Source organism: Anolis carolinensis, chromosome 3, assembly GCF_035594765.1.
Source record: "Anolis carolinensis isolate JA03-04 chromosome 3, rAnoCar3.1.pri, whole genome shotgun sequence".
NCBI lineage: Eukaryota > Metazoa > Chordata > Lepidosauria > Squamata > Dactyloidae > Anolis > Anolis carolinensis.
In genome coordinates this window covers 287,844,930-287,858,777 of record NC_085843.1, presented here as the reverse complement: position 1 = coordinate 287,858,777, position 13,848 = coordinate 287,844,930, and the positions used below count along the sequence as shown (strand labels likewise).

At 45.8% G+C, this 13,848-nt stretch overlaps 1 protein-coding gene across 1 annotated transcript in view; it reads left to right on the top strand.

The window, feature by feature from the left end:
- Nucleotides 1-13,848, top strand: part of LOC100557714 (probable cation-transporting ATPase 13A5) — a 40,995-nt gene that overhangs the window by 17,816 nt on the left and 9,331 nt on the right. Inside the window, exons 15-25 of the mRNA XM_062976996.1 lie at nt 99-185; nt 421-577; nt 6,550-6,667; nt 7,238-7,362; nt 7,537-7,700; nt 8,166-8,273; nt 8,396-8,475; nt 8,766-8,808; nt 9,457-9,566; nt 11,840-11,936; nt 13,396-13,465. Coding sequence (XP_062833066.1) covers nt 99-185; nt 421-577; nt 6,550-6,667; nt 7,238-7,362; nt 7,537-7,700; nt 8,166-8,273; nt 8,396-8,475; nt 8,766-8,808; nt 9,457-9,566; nt 11,840-11,936; nt 13,396-13,465 — 1,159 coding nt within the window. The remainder of the gene's footprint in view (nt 1-98; nt 186-420; nt 578-6,549; nt 6,668-7,237; nt 7,363-7,536; nt 7,701-8,165; nt 8,274-8,395; nt 8,476-8,765; nt 8,809-9,456; nt 9,567-11,839; nt 11,937-13,395; nt 13,466-13,848) is intronic.

The following is a 13,848-nucleotide window of genomic DNA, read 5'->3' as shown; positions in this document are numbered from 1 at the left end:
GCCTTGCGCTCTCCAGAATCCCCTGGTTTGTCATTGTTCTCTGCATGTTCCACGGGATGCCTTCCACTCACATTGTGTCTCCAAACCCACTCCTGCAGGAGATGGAAGAATCCGGTTCAGGAGACCCAGAGAGCGGTGTGCCAAAGACATGCTCCGTGGTTAAACCAGGACCCAAGGCTTCCAAGGTAACGCCTCAATCTCCCCCTTTGAAGAACATTTAGGAAAAGACCACAGTGCAGAGGGGTTGAATGTGTGAATAGAGACAAGGGTCAGGGTGCAGAGGTAAATCTCAGGGGCAAGGCTGACTGAGTGATCCCATCTTTCCGCATGGAATGGGGGTCCAGACCCCTTACATACCTAGATGGAAGACTAGTTTAACGGGGCCATGCCCTCACCTGCCCGCTTCTCCTCCCCGTCCAGGCCCCGTCGGAAGGGATGTCCATCCTGCACCAGTTCCCCTTCTCCTCGTCTCTGCTGCGGATGTCGGTCGTCACCAAAGAGCTGGGAAAGGACAACCATGGCCTCTACATGAAGGGAGCCCCCGAGACCGTGGCCAGCTTCTGCCTGCCCAAAACTGGTAAGAAGTGAAGTCCAACCTGAGGGTGTTCCTGGCCAAAGACAAGGAGGGAGGGAGAGGGAGAGAGCGGGTTGTTTCCTGGTCTCAGACATCCCAACTCTGGGGTCAGCAGCAACATAAGTGCCCATCCTGACTTCCCTGACACACAGGTGCAGGTGTCAAATAATGTGCCTTTTTATTAATTAATTACTTGATTAATTATTAATTAACAGTATTTATATTCTACCCTTTTCACCCTGGGCAGGACTCAGGCCTGATCACAGAACATTCAATGTCGTTTATAACAGACAAGTCAGACAGCTGAACATAGATAGAGGTATATATAAGCTTTTCCCCATCCTTGGCTTCTTGCCAATCTAGCAGTTCAAAAATATGACAATGTGAGTAGATCAATAGGTACCGCTCCAACCTAGCAGTTTTGCCAACCTAGCAGTTTGAAAACATGCAAATGTGAGTAGATCAATAGGTACCGCTCCAGCAGGAAGGTAACGGCGCTCCATGCAGTCATGCCAGTGGCCACATGACCTTGGAGGTGTCTACGGACAACGCTGGCTCTTTGGCTTAGAAATGGAGATGAGCACCAACCCTCAGAGTCAGACATGACTGGACTTAACGTCAGGGGAAAACCTTTACCTTTACTTGGCTTCTTGGAGACTTGTGCTCGATTCCAGCTACCGTGTGTGTGTGTGTGTGTGTGTGTGTGCTGTCACTCCAGCTCCCTGTCGAAGAGCTTTATTTGTAACTTACTCCTTTTTTTTAATTGAATCACCGATATTTCCTTATGTCAGGGGATGATGGGGTGCAGAGTGGATTCCAAAATTCATCATCCCGGTCTCACCTCCTTCTCCAGACTGTATTCCCATGCGGAGAATCAGCACTGGTCAAGAAAAACACTCCAGCAGGCGAAGTCCAACTGTTGATTAACTTTATTTACATGTCTATTTACAGTTTGTATTTCTCGGCTTCAGAGCATAGCACTCATAGTCGATCTTCAGCGAGAGCTCAAGCTGAACACCGCAGATAAGATAAACAACACATTCCTCTGTCCAGAGGAAGTTCCCCCAAAGGCCGGAAGTCATGCCTGATAGGTCATAGCAATCACAACAGGCTGTCAGTCAAAACTAGCCTGCTGGTAACCATTTCATCACTGAAAAATACACACTCTAGCTCATCAGCAGTAAACACTTGATTTACATTTCATACAAAATACAACCATACTCCAACACCTTATGGGTGCCTTCATACCTCCCCGCTTTTAAGCGGTTCCTATTTATCCACTCCAACCAGTCCATCCTCCAGGAAGTAATGCCCGGCTATTCACTGGAGGGAAGGATATTAGAGGCAAAGATGAAGTACTTTGGCCACATCATGAGAAGGCAGGAAAGCGAACGAATAAACAAGAGAGGAGAATGGTGATGAGGAAAGTGGAAGGAAAAAGGAAGAGGGGCCGACCAAGGGCAAGCAAGGTGGATGGATGGGATCCTTGAAGTGATTGGCTTGACTTTGAAGGAGCTGCAGGTGGGGACGGCCGACAGGGAGCTCTGGCCTGGGCTAGTCCATGAGGCCACAAAGAGTTGGAAGCGACCGAACGAATAAACAACAATTTATCTTCTCACATTTTGCATTCGAGCCGCTAGGTAGGCAGAAGCTGGGCTAAAGATCAGTGTGGCACTTGCTTGAGAGTTGATTACTGACTTTAATAATAATAATAATAAAACTTTATTTATACCCCGCCACCATCTCCCCAACGGGGACTCGGGGCGGCTTACATGGGGCCATGCCCAAGACAATACAATAAACCATAACATAATACAATTAAATAATACATTACATAAAATAAACAGTACAACATAAGATCAAAACAGCAATATAACACGAGCGGGCTGCATGAATACTACATTTAAAAACTAGATTAAAAATTAAAACTCTGGGTGAGAAAGGGATCAGAATAAAACCTCGAGGGACGGGACATCAGATAGTGAACCAGTCTAGAGGATAAATATCGGGGGGGAGTAGCATAACGAAATGTTTGGTATTGTTTCATTATCTGGGAAGCGGCCAAATGTTTATATAACTCTAAGACAGCGGTTCTCAACGTGGGGTCCCCAGATGTTTTGGCCTTCAACTCCCAGAACTCCTAACAGCTGGTAAACTGGCTGGGATTTCTGGGAGTTGTAGGCCAAAACACAGGGTGAGAACCTCTGCTCTAAGGCATGCATAATCCCATGGAAGAAAATGTTGGTGGAATAAAATACTCATTTTGAGTGTTTATTCTAAGTTTATTCTAAGCCAGAGGGCTGAGCATTCATCTCCAGACATGGGCTAACTTGGGCCCTCCCTCCAGGAGTTTTGGACTTCAACTCTCAGAAATCCCAGCCAGCTCACTGGCTGTTAGGAACAGTGGGTTGAAGTCCAAAACATGCCTGATAAACACAGTAGAATTGATGCAGTTTGCCATCACTTCAAGTACTATGGCTCCGTTCCATGGAATCCTGGGAGCTGTAATTTATACTCTTTGGCACAGAAGTCAAAAGACCTTGTCAAACCACAACAAAGCCCTGGTATTACACCACGCCAATTGAAGTGGTGTCAAACGGCATTGACTCTACAGTGTGGATGCACCCTCAATCGCCTACCAGTATCAGTAGCCAACGCTGACCATCAGCATCTGCTCTGAAAGGTTATAGGACACATTGGAGACAGGCGCTGACCTTTGGAATGGCCAAGTCAGGCCCGGCCTCTGAGGCACTGACCTCTTTATCTCCCTCAGCCATCTTCTGAGGCTCTTGTGATGAGGTAGAAGCCAAAATGTCTTAAGGTGAAGGTTGCACTTGACCCGAAAAATGCTTGACTGTGGATTTCACTGATTCTGCAGAACTGGAGGTGAAACGGGTTACACTTCTCTGTAGTTAGTGACCCAGACACGTCCATGTTCCTAAAGACACGCCTGTCTCCCTTTTGTACTGAAAGCCATATTAGATAAGACCAAAACAGATAGATCCAGGCCAGTGTTGTGCTTCTACAGAGGTCAAGAAGTTGCCTATGGAAACCCAGAAACATGCCACATCTGTCAGACCCATAGCCAGAAAATAAATTTGGGAGGGGCTGAAATCTTTTCCCACTGAGATGACTTTTCAGGTCAGTGTCTCCTGTTCAACAAGGCCCTGAATTGACCATCATCATGCAAAGGTTCTTCACAGGTAACAGGTCCTGAACCATTGCTCCCTCCTAAGCCAATTCTTGTTGGCCACAAAGGACAAACGTTTTCACAATCAGCAGAAGTTTCCTTCTGTTTTCTTCTGCTTTCTTCTTCTTATTTATCATGAAGATGGGTTACATCAAGACGTTTTCTACTGTGAATTAGCAAGAAGTTTCCAGCCAAGTACAAGTGGTACTGATGGTACTCTGTTTTTTGGTGCCTGTTGAAGACGTCTATTGCATTTTCCCATCACACACATGGTTTAGCCACCAATGCACCAAGCTTCTGATGACCACCTTTACCCCAACTTTTCCAAACACAGAGGGCACCTTGTACAGGCAATGAGTATGCCATCCAGGGAAATCTGCTGAACAATTTGGGTTGAAAACTTAGGTGCCTCTTCTATTCACAGGATTCAGAAATACATATCCTGGCAATTCAGCCTTTGAATTTTGTACTAATGGAGCTTTCACTTGGTCATCAGAAACAGTCTTGTTCATAAGAAGGTCTACCAATGACACAGCTTCTTGTCTTTGCTCCTGTTCCATGGTTTATTTGGCAGGGCTTGGATTGGATCAGTTGTTCTCAATCTAGGGTCCCCTGGTGTTTTGGCCCACAACTCTCAGAAATCCCAATCAGTTTACCAGCTGTTAGGATTTCTGGGAGTTGAAGGCCAAAACATCTGGGGACCCACAGGTTGAGAACCACTGGATTAGATGAACCACTGGTGGGCACCTCAGTTTCCACAGTTTCCACCTGCAATCCAGGTCAATCTCCTCCCCCAAGTCCTGTGCCCTTGGCTTTACCTGCTGGCTACCACATTTTGGCAGCTTCCATTATGGTTGCTTCCACTATGCCAGCTATTGCTGATATTGCAATATAAATTGGTAGAAAGATAGGTAATGATAGTGAGACTAATCAAAATTTGGTTGAGACAGTGCTTGCAGTTCTCATAGACTTGGCAGCAGGATTTGGTTAACCCGTAATAATTCTGGGGTAAACCAGGTTTTTTTTTAAACCTGAAAATTTTGTGGGGGTGTCAGCCCCCTTGAATTTGCTAATTGAAAATTGGGACCCAAAGATGGTGGGTCCTTGTGGACTGCACATTCAGGCCTTTTTCTGGCTTATCCAAGGTGCTTGAAGACCAGAAGTGCCTTCTCCTTTCCATGGCACCAAGGGAGTCCCTTCAAGGAGGGGCCATCGCCTCACCAATGGGAATGGAGGGGCTGTATGGCTTTATATTGCTCGCCAGGGATCCCGGCAGCCTAACGGTTGTTTCAAGGGAAAGTCTCATTGCCTTCAAATAGTACTTTACTTGTCAACAAATAGTAGGTTCAGCCAACACATAATATTCTTTTGTCAGAACTGAGGATCTGTCCAGATGGTTGCTATAAAAGACCGCTCACCCCCATAATTAATTATGTTCCTTGACCTTTCTTGCATCGGTCACACTTCTCCTGGTTAACTTGACATTACTTAGGGTTTTTCCTATCCGAAATCAACCTCCAATGAATTTGTAGCAATTTATCTGTTATCTTGAGTTTACAACTTATAACAAATTGCACTTCAGCTAGTCTATTACTCAACTTCAGTGTTTTTAATTCCGTGTTTATTGTGTTTTTATTTTCATAGGTTAATGTTTATATTTTTATAATTTGGTGTATGTTTTTGTTTACTGATGTACTGTTTATTGTCACTGTTTTTATCTAATATTATCTGTGAGCTGACCCTTAAGGGGAGATGGAGGCGGGGTATAAATAAACAACCTCTTCTTCTTCTTCTTCTTCTTCTTCTTCTTCTTCTTCTTCTTCTTCTTCTTCTTCTTCTTCTCCTTCTCCTTCTTCTTCTTCTCCTTCTTCTTCTTCTTCTTCTTCTTCTTCTTCTCCTTCTTCTTCTTCTCCTCCTTCTCCTTCTTCTTCTTCTTCTTCTTCTTCTTCTTCTTCTCCTTCTTCTTCTTCTCCTTCTCCTTCTTCTTCTTCTTCTTCTTCTTCTCCTTCTCCTTCTCCTTCTCCTTCTCCTTCTCCTTCTCCTTCTTCTTCTTCTCCTTCTTCTCCTTCTCCTTCTTCTTCTTCTTCTCCTTCTCCTTCTTCTCCTCCTCCTTCTTCTTCTTCTTCTTCTTCTCCTCCTCCTTCTCCTTCTTCTTCTTCTTCTTCTTCTTCTTCTCCTTCTTCTTCTTCTCCTGCTTCTTCTTCTCCTGCTTCTTCTCCTGCTTCTCCTTCTGCTTCTCCTCCTTCTCCTTCTCCTTCTCCTTCTCCTTCTTATTGTATGTCCAATTGTTTATGGGTTCACAAATGATGCCCACAATCCTTTTGTACTTCTGTGAGAAGAGGTTTCTGGTTTTCCTTTTCATGGTCCCAGTCAAAAGAACCTTGTATATATACAACAATTATATGTCCCATGTTGACCTGTATGGCATGATTCAAAGGAGTCATGACATCGATGCCATCCCAGTGGCCTTCCAACCTCTGCCATTCCTGCAGGAAACTTGAATTCCTTTAGATTAGCCAGGTATCCCTTTACTGCTGCTTTGTCTATTCCGTGCTGCGTTTCCCCTGCTGCACCCTCTTCTCCATCCTCCCCAAGTTGAGCCCTGTTTACTTTTTGGGAGAAAGAAAACTGAGGCCAAGAAGGGATTGAGCAGTTCTGCCTTTTCTGGGCCCGCACTACTGGACACCCTCTCTCTCCAGTCCTGCTTTGGGGACAGTTCTTCCTCTGACTGCAAGACCCATCTGCCCCTGAGACTCAGTGCCTCCTTCCCCATCTTCCCCTCCAGTGCCCTCCTCCTTCCAAGCGGAGCTGAAGTCCTTCACGGCCCAGGGCTTCCGGGTCATTGCCTTGGCCCACAAAGAGCTCTCTCTGGACGCAGGGCACAGCCTCAGGGACCTGGACAGGTAAGGCCTGGCATTTGCCACCAATGGCCCCTCACAGACAGGTATCCATTGAAAACTAGAAATAGACACCAAAACTAAGCTGTATGGCTCAAGGGTGATGATGTGCAGAGTTTGAATCCTTTCTGCTGGTTCTATTCTGAACTTTAAGGTGTTGTCCAAGGTGCTGAGCCTGCTTTATGAATGGCTCCTTGGCATAATAAAGATGTTTATTGATTGATGTATATGATTCATTGTATGTATACCCTGCCTTTCTCCTCCCATGGGGTCTGAGGTGGCTTACAATAATTTACAATGTCAGAGGCTGGATGGACATCTTTGAGGAGTGATCCCGTTGTGCAGAAAGGGGTTGGATTAGGTGGCCTCTAGGACACTTAACTCTAGTGGGATATGGACTGACACGGGATTCATTGGAGGTATTGAAACAGAGGTTGGATGGGCATTTGCCCGAAGTGCTTTGATTGTGTCTTCCTGCCCAGCAAAAGAGGGTTGGACTGGATGGCCCCTGGGAGCCTCTTCCAACCGCAGGAGTCTATGAATGTAGCATCCTTTTTGATTTCTTCTTCTTCCAAGGGACGAGGTGGAGTCCGGCCTGACCTTCCTGGGCCTCCTGGTCATGGAAAACCGGCTGAAGGGCGAGACCCGGCCTGTCCTGGAGGAGCTCAGGGAGGCCCGCATCCGCACCGTCATGGTCACAGGTACCGCCGCTCCTCTCTTTCTCTGCCTCTTTCTTGTATGGTCCATCCATGCATTGAGAAATGGGCAGAGCCACTGCTGTGATGCAGCCAATGCTCTATCAACACCTTGAGGTCCCTGAAGGTAAACCAAGCGAAGCTCCCTTGAGACTCAGTCGCTGGGCTTCTCCTTTGCAGGCGACAACCTGGAGACGGCCATCACGGTGGGCAGGAACTCCGGCATGATCCCTTCGGGAGACAGAGTCATCCTGGTGGAAGCCAGTGATCCAGAGGATCCCCACCCGGCATCTGTTACCTGGCAGACCGTGGAGGACACTCAGCCCTGCAAGGAGAAGAACCAAGTAAGGCAGTCAGTTCTAAATTCTTCACAGAAATTTAATAGGCTAAATAGATACATTTTATTAAAGGGTTGGAACAATAACGTCTTTTTGGGGAAGAAGGTGCGACCAGCCTGCTCCTGACCTCTCCTGCTTAGAAGTAGCAAAAGTTCAAAAAGGATTTTAAAAATAAAAACAATATGTTCATTGCGGAGCCTTGGTGAACTATAGATCTTTAGGGAGGGTGGTCATGGTGGCTTGACAACACTTAGGCACCACATTCCGCAAGGTGTTCTGCCAGGCTCAGCATCTGCCTCGAAAGGAAGAAGCGACTGAAGGGTTGTTCTTATCCCAGGAGGATGGAAAGCATCTCTGAGCAGCCCCTTCCCTCCTCTCTCCTCCCTTTGCTTTGCTGTGAACATTAACCTAGAATGGCTGTAGAAGGTCTATAGGGGTAATGCATGGAAGCTGTTTTCACCCGACTTCTAGGATCCCTGCATTACCATTTATGACAAAAGCAGCAGCAGTTTCCACTTTGCCATGAATGGGAAGACCTTTCAAGCACTCCAGAAATCCTTCAGCTCTTTGCTCCCAAAGGTAAATTTGGGGCGGGGGGGGGGGGGGAGAGCAAACTGGGGGTGGGATAGTATGTCTTACTTGCAAATTGATTAATTGACCATTTTTTGAAAAATGAACTCTATTTGTTTTGCTTTCTGCAGATTCTTGTGAACGGGACCGTGTTTGCACGGATGTCTCCAGGGCAGAAGTCCAGCCTGGTGGAAGAGTTCCAGAAACTGGAGTAGGTGGTTAGGCCCCAAAATAGAGAGAAAAGGGGGGACGTATTTATCCAAAAGCCCCAGAATGGATTTTGGGAGGGAGGGAGATACGGGCCAGATGACAGTTTGGATTATAGTTTGTGAAATTCAGATTCGGAAGCGTGTTTATAGAGCATGAAATACATAGTGAACTCCAAATCAAATAAATGTGTCAACCACAAAAGCTCTGTGTCTGTATTTTGCACATGAATGATCCTATTGTGTGTTATTTTATGTTATGGGCTATTAAGTAATGTCCTCTCCTGTCTTCCAGTTACTATGTGGGGATGTGCGGAGACGGAGCCAACGACTGTGGGGTAAGTCACGGTGACACACCATCTGGCTCTTCCTACTTTTCAATATTTTGTGCTCAAGAGCTCCAGTTTCCATGAGAACTAAAACTTTCAGCTGTTGAGGCAAAGCTGTGGAAGCTGCCCTGAGTCCCTTCGGAGAGAGAGGGCGGATTAAAAATAAAGTATTGTTATTATAAGCATTACTGTTTGGGAGTTACAATATGCCACCTTCCAGGGTTAACCCTTTGCTCCCAAACAGAGATGGGAACGCCTTTTGTTTTACATGATGCCTCCAAGGCTGACCTCATACCAATTTCCAGCACATTGCTCTTGTTCTGAGGCTGTAGCTCCATGATGGGAGACATGGGTTTCCATTTGTCCTTCTCATTCACAGACATGACGAAGAGGTCTCAGGCCTCATTGATGGGGAATCACAGCCTTGTAAGTTAGAAATAGTTTGTGAAACAAGAATTGCCCGCACCAGCCCTTCACGCAGTTTTGTGGAGCAGCCTTGGTTTCCTGGGCATAATACCGCAACACTCAACATAAAGACTCCATTTCCAAATCTTGCAAAATATTGGAAATTTCCCTGAATGTGTCCTCCTTTGATTTGCAGTGATGAAGAATTCCTCCTCCTCCTCCTCTCCAAATATTTTTGCTTCCTTTCCCCAGGCCTTGAAGATGGCTCATGCGGGGATCTCCCTCTCGGAGCAGGAGGCCTCCGTGGCCTCGCCCTTCACCTCCCAGACCCCCAACATCCAGTGCGTCCCAGAACTCATCCGGTAGGTCGCGTCCATCCAGAATCACTTTGTTGGTGCTTGTTCCCCCTTCCTCTTCATGTAACACACACACTGCATGTACATGTTAATTTTAATGTGCTATTGGTCCCCATCTCAATCCATAGGGAGAAGTTGGTAAGAAATAATAATAATAATAATAATAATAATAATAATAATAATAATAATAATAATAATATCACAACACACCAGACATCACAGTTGTGGAAAGGAAAAAGGTTTGGATCATTGATGTCGCCATCCCAGGTGTGAGTCGCATTGACGAAAAACAACAGGAAAAACTCAGCCGCTATCAGGACCTCAAGATTGAACTTCAAAGACTCTGGCAGAAGCCAGTGCAGGTGATGATGGGCACAAAAGATCTCAGCCGGCATTTGGAAACAATAGACATTGACAAAATTATGATCTGCCAACTGCAAAAGGCCACCCTGCTGGGATCTGCGCGCATCATCCGAAAATACATCACACAGTCCTAGACACTTGGGAAGTGTTCAACTTGTGATTTTGTGATACGAAATCCAGCATGTCTATCTTGTTTGCTGTGTCATACAATAATAATAATAATAATAATAATAATAATAATAATAATAATAATAATGCTTTCTCTGTAGTCTGGAATTCCCTCTGTTGGGAGTGCTTTGATGACTGGGAATCAGAAAGGAGATGGGACCAAATAGCACAGTGTTCCTCTTGTGGCTGGGGTGTAAACTAATATATTATATTAAACTATATATCATGATTTTTGTTCCTGGGTTATAAATGTCATTTCCTAATTGGTTTTATAATAATAATAATAATCAGCTTTCCAATGCTGATGCATTCTGAAAAATATGGTTTAGGGAAGGGCCTTTTGAATTCTCTGGTATAGGGCTCTTCCCTTCCCAAACTACATTTCCCAGAGTTCTGTGCTGTTTCCAAAAAACACTGCTCCTTCTGTTCCCCTCTCCTAATGGTGAGACAGAGGCCATTAATTTACAGAAGAAAGGCAAGGCAGGCACCAAGGCAGCCTTTTTGGCTTTGCTTTTTGAGCTTGGCTTCCTTGCACTGAATACGAAACTGACTTTGGGAGTCTTCCAAGATTTACAAAACTACAACGAAAAAGTATGGGGCAAGTTTCAGTTCCTTAATTTTTGGCGTGGACTGTGCGTGCGCATTGGATATCACGTTGTAAGTACGAATTATACAAAGCTGATCCGACTTATGATGCTTTCTGATATTTTTGCACATGCCTAATGTCTACTATGTAGAAATTGCGCATCCTGTATGTTATCCCATGCCCTCTCTCCATTACTGCAGCTGGTACTCATTTTATTCCAATGCTTACAACCTGGCCATGGTGCCAGTAATTTACCACCACGGTTAGAAGACTGCAGCTTGATTGAGTCAGAATTGATGTTTTATATGTTACATGTGTTTTATTTTGTTGTATTTTATATTGTGTTCACTTTTATGTTGCTTTTGTGGTGTCTTTAAGCCACCCCGAGTCCCTTCCGGGAGGTGGTGGAGGGATAGAAGAATAAAGTTACTACTACTACTACTACTACTACTACTAATAGGGGCCAGGCTGTGGCGCAGGCTGTTGAGCAGCTGCAATAAATCACTCTGACCATGAGGTCATGAGTTCGAGGCCAGCCCGTGGCGGGGTGAGCACCCGTCAATTAAAGATAAAAAATAGCCACTGCTCGTTGCTGACCTAGCAACCCGAAAGATAGTTGCATCTTTCAAGTAGGAAATAAGGTACCACTTATAAAAGTGGGGAGGCAAGTTTAACTAATTTACGACCTGGAATGAGGAAGTGCCATCAGAGTGGATGATGAAGCAGCTCCCCCTGTGGCCAGAATTGAACATCCCCTCAGGAGAAGGTTAAATTGCCTCTGCGTCTGTCTGTCTCTGTCTCTGTTTGATGTGTTTATGGGCATTGAATGTTTGCCCTATGTGTGTATAATGTGATCCGCCCTGAGTCCCCTTCGGGGTGAGAAGGGCGGAATATAAATACTGTAAATAAATAAATAAATAAATAAATAAATAAATAAATAGTACTACTGCTACTACAGCCATCCACCCTGTCCCTTCCTGGGGGATTTTGGGGTTTGGAGCCTGGCCATTTGTCTCCAAAGCACAGGTGTTTGCCTTGCACCCTGTTCTGCGCCAAGGCTCTTCTCTGGGTGGCAGGAGGGGTCTGGAGCCTTCTCCCCAGTGGAGTCCCTTTGTGATGGTCAGTGTCAACATTTCATGGCTTGTCCCCATTTCCCTCACAGGGAAGGTCGTGCTGCCCTCATCTCCTCCTTTGCGGTGTTCAAATACCTGGTCCTTTATGGCATGGTTCTCTTCATTGGCTGTGCTTTGCTTTACTGGGTAAGTTTTTGGAAACTGTTGGGAATCTATTGAGCGGTTAGACTAAAAAATAACCCTCTTTTGGGGGTGATTCCGCAAAAATACAGCAGAGTGGCAGAACCACGTTTCATAAGCAGCAGAAACTTACGTGTGGTGAGGTTGGAGAGGCCTTTGTTTCTCAGGATGGCAAAGGATTACAAAGTCTCCTTGAAAGTTCAAAAATCATTTATTGAGGTAAAAAGAAATCCATTGTCAATAAAAAAGGTTCTTGGAGCTAACTAGCTCTCTAGGCTAGCCATTAAGGAAGGTAAGAAGGTAAAAAGAACAAAATATCTAAATAGCTTCATTTTGCCAGGAGAGAGGGCAAAATGTGACCTCCTTAGGTCGAAGACAAAGGAGGAAGAAGTCATGGCTGACCAAATGGCCCAAGCCTTTGGGGCAATTAACATTCCAATTAGATAGAGGAAGTTGCCTCATCCCTAAAGGATCACATTGCTACAACAACAAGGTAAGTGGATGTAAACAGGAAAGCAAGAGAGGGAAAACAGCAAAGGCCTATCTAGGCATGCTTGGGAATACAGAGAGGGTTCCCTCAGTCTACTCCTATCCTCTACATAATTAGTTGAGACTTGTGCAGTCCAGGATGACAACCAACAGAAACAGACTGGATGGCATGTCTCAGGGAAGGTGCTCATGAATGGTAGTCACCATAAGCTGGAGAGAAGTCTACAAACCCACAGAGCTTCCCCGCCTGTGAAGTCATTTGCCCCTCTGCTCCTTTTGGGAGATGGTCCTGGCAGGCTTTTTGGACCAAAACTCCACAAAAAGTGGAAAGGATGGGCCTTCTGGACAACCTTCAAATCTACATAGCATGGAGGATAATAATTACCTACATCTTGGAAGAGTTTGATCTCATTTTCAGAAACTGTTCCCCAAGATGTGGAACATGAGCCAGAATTTAGAATCCGATTGTTTCAATTTGCCCTTGTCCCCCGTGGAGGTGCCCGGCCGTGCTGAGTTTCAGAGCTATTTTAGGGACGGAAGAGGGATCTCCCAGGGGAAACCATTGCATTACAAACGTCCCTCCATGTGCTTCTGCATTTTCAGCCCACAATGCCTTCAAAGCCTTTATCTTGTCACCACCATAAATAAAAAGACAGAGAGATACAGTTGGGAAGGATGGTAAGATGCGAACCTGGGGTGCAGAGGGATCCGTGAGAATGGGTTTGGGAATGGCAGAGGTGAAGATGTCCTCAGGACATCACTCCAGGGGAGGAAAGGACGGTCAGCTGCAGTGGTCTGGGTGTTGGACCTGGGTTTCAATCCCTGCCCAGTCATGGAATTGTCTCCAACCTTGAGCAAGCCACACACTCTGCCATATTGGGGTCCTTTGGACTGGGTCATTTGCCACATGTATGTTAATGAAAACATCACCGGCGTCTACCTACAAATCTCCCTCTGACTCCTTTTCTTCTTTCAGCAAATGCAGATCTTTGGGAATTATCAGTTCCTCCTGCAAGACGGTGTTGCTATGGTGGCCTGCCTGACAAGTAAGCAGCCCCTTCTTTGCCATATCCGTCCCCATTCCTCTCCCCATATCCCTGTGGGGCTTGGAGCAAGCGATGGGCCAAACCACACTTGCAAGGTGTGACGTCCTCACATTCCTGGCAGACTTGGCACAGTCCCCTGTTTGCGGGGAGAGCTTCCCTGAACAAACCCTGGCTCAGGTTCAAGGTGGGCTTGGCCTTTGGGGCAGGCGGGGCCCTGACACCATGGTGCTGAAAGGGTGTCCGAAAGATCCTGGAAACATCTTTGCCTGCATGATGTAGTTTGAGACAGTAGGGGCCGCCATGTGATCAGGAAATCAAGAGAAAAGTTACTTTTTGTCATTGTCAGCTTGGCAGATTTTTCTGTACCAATAAGATACAAGTAG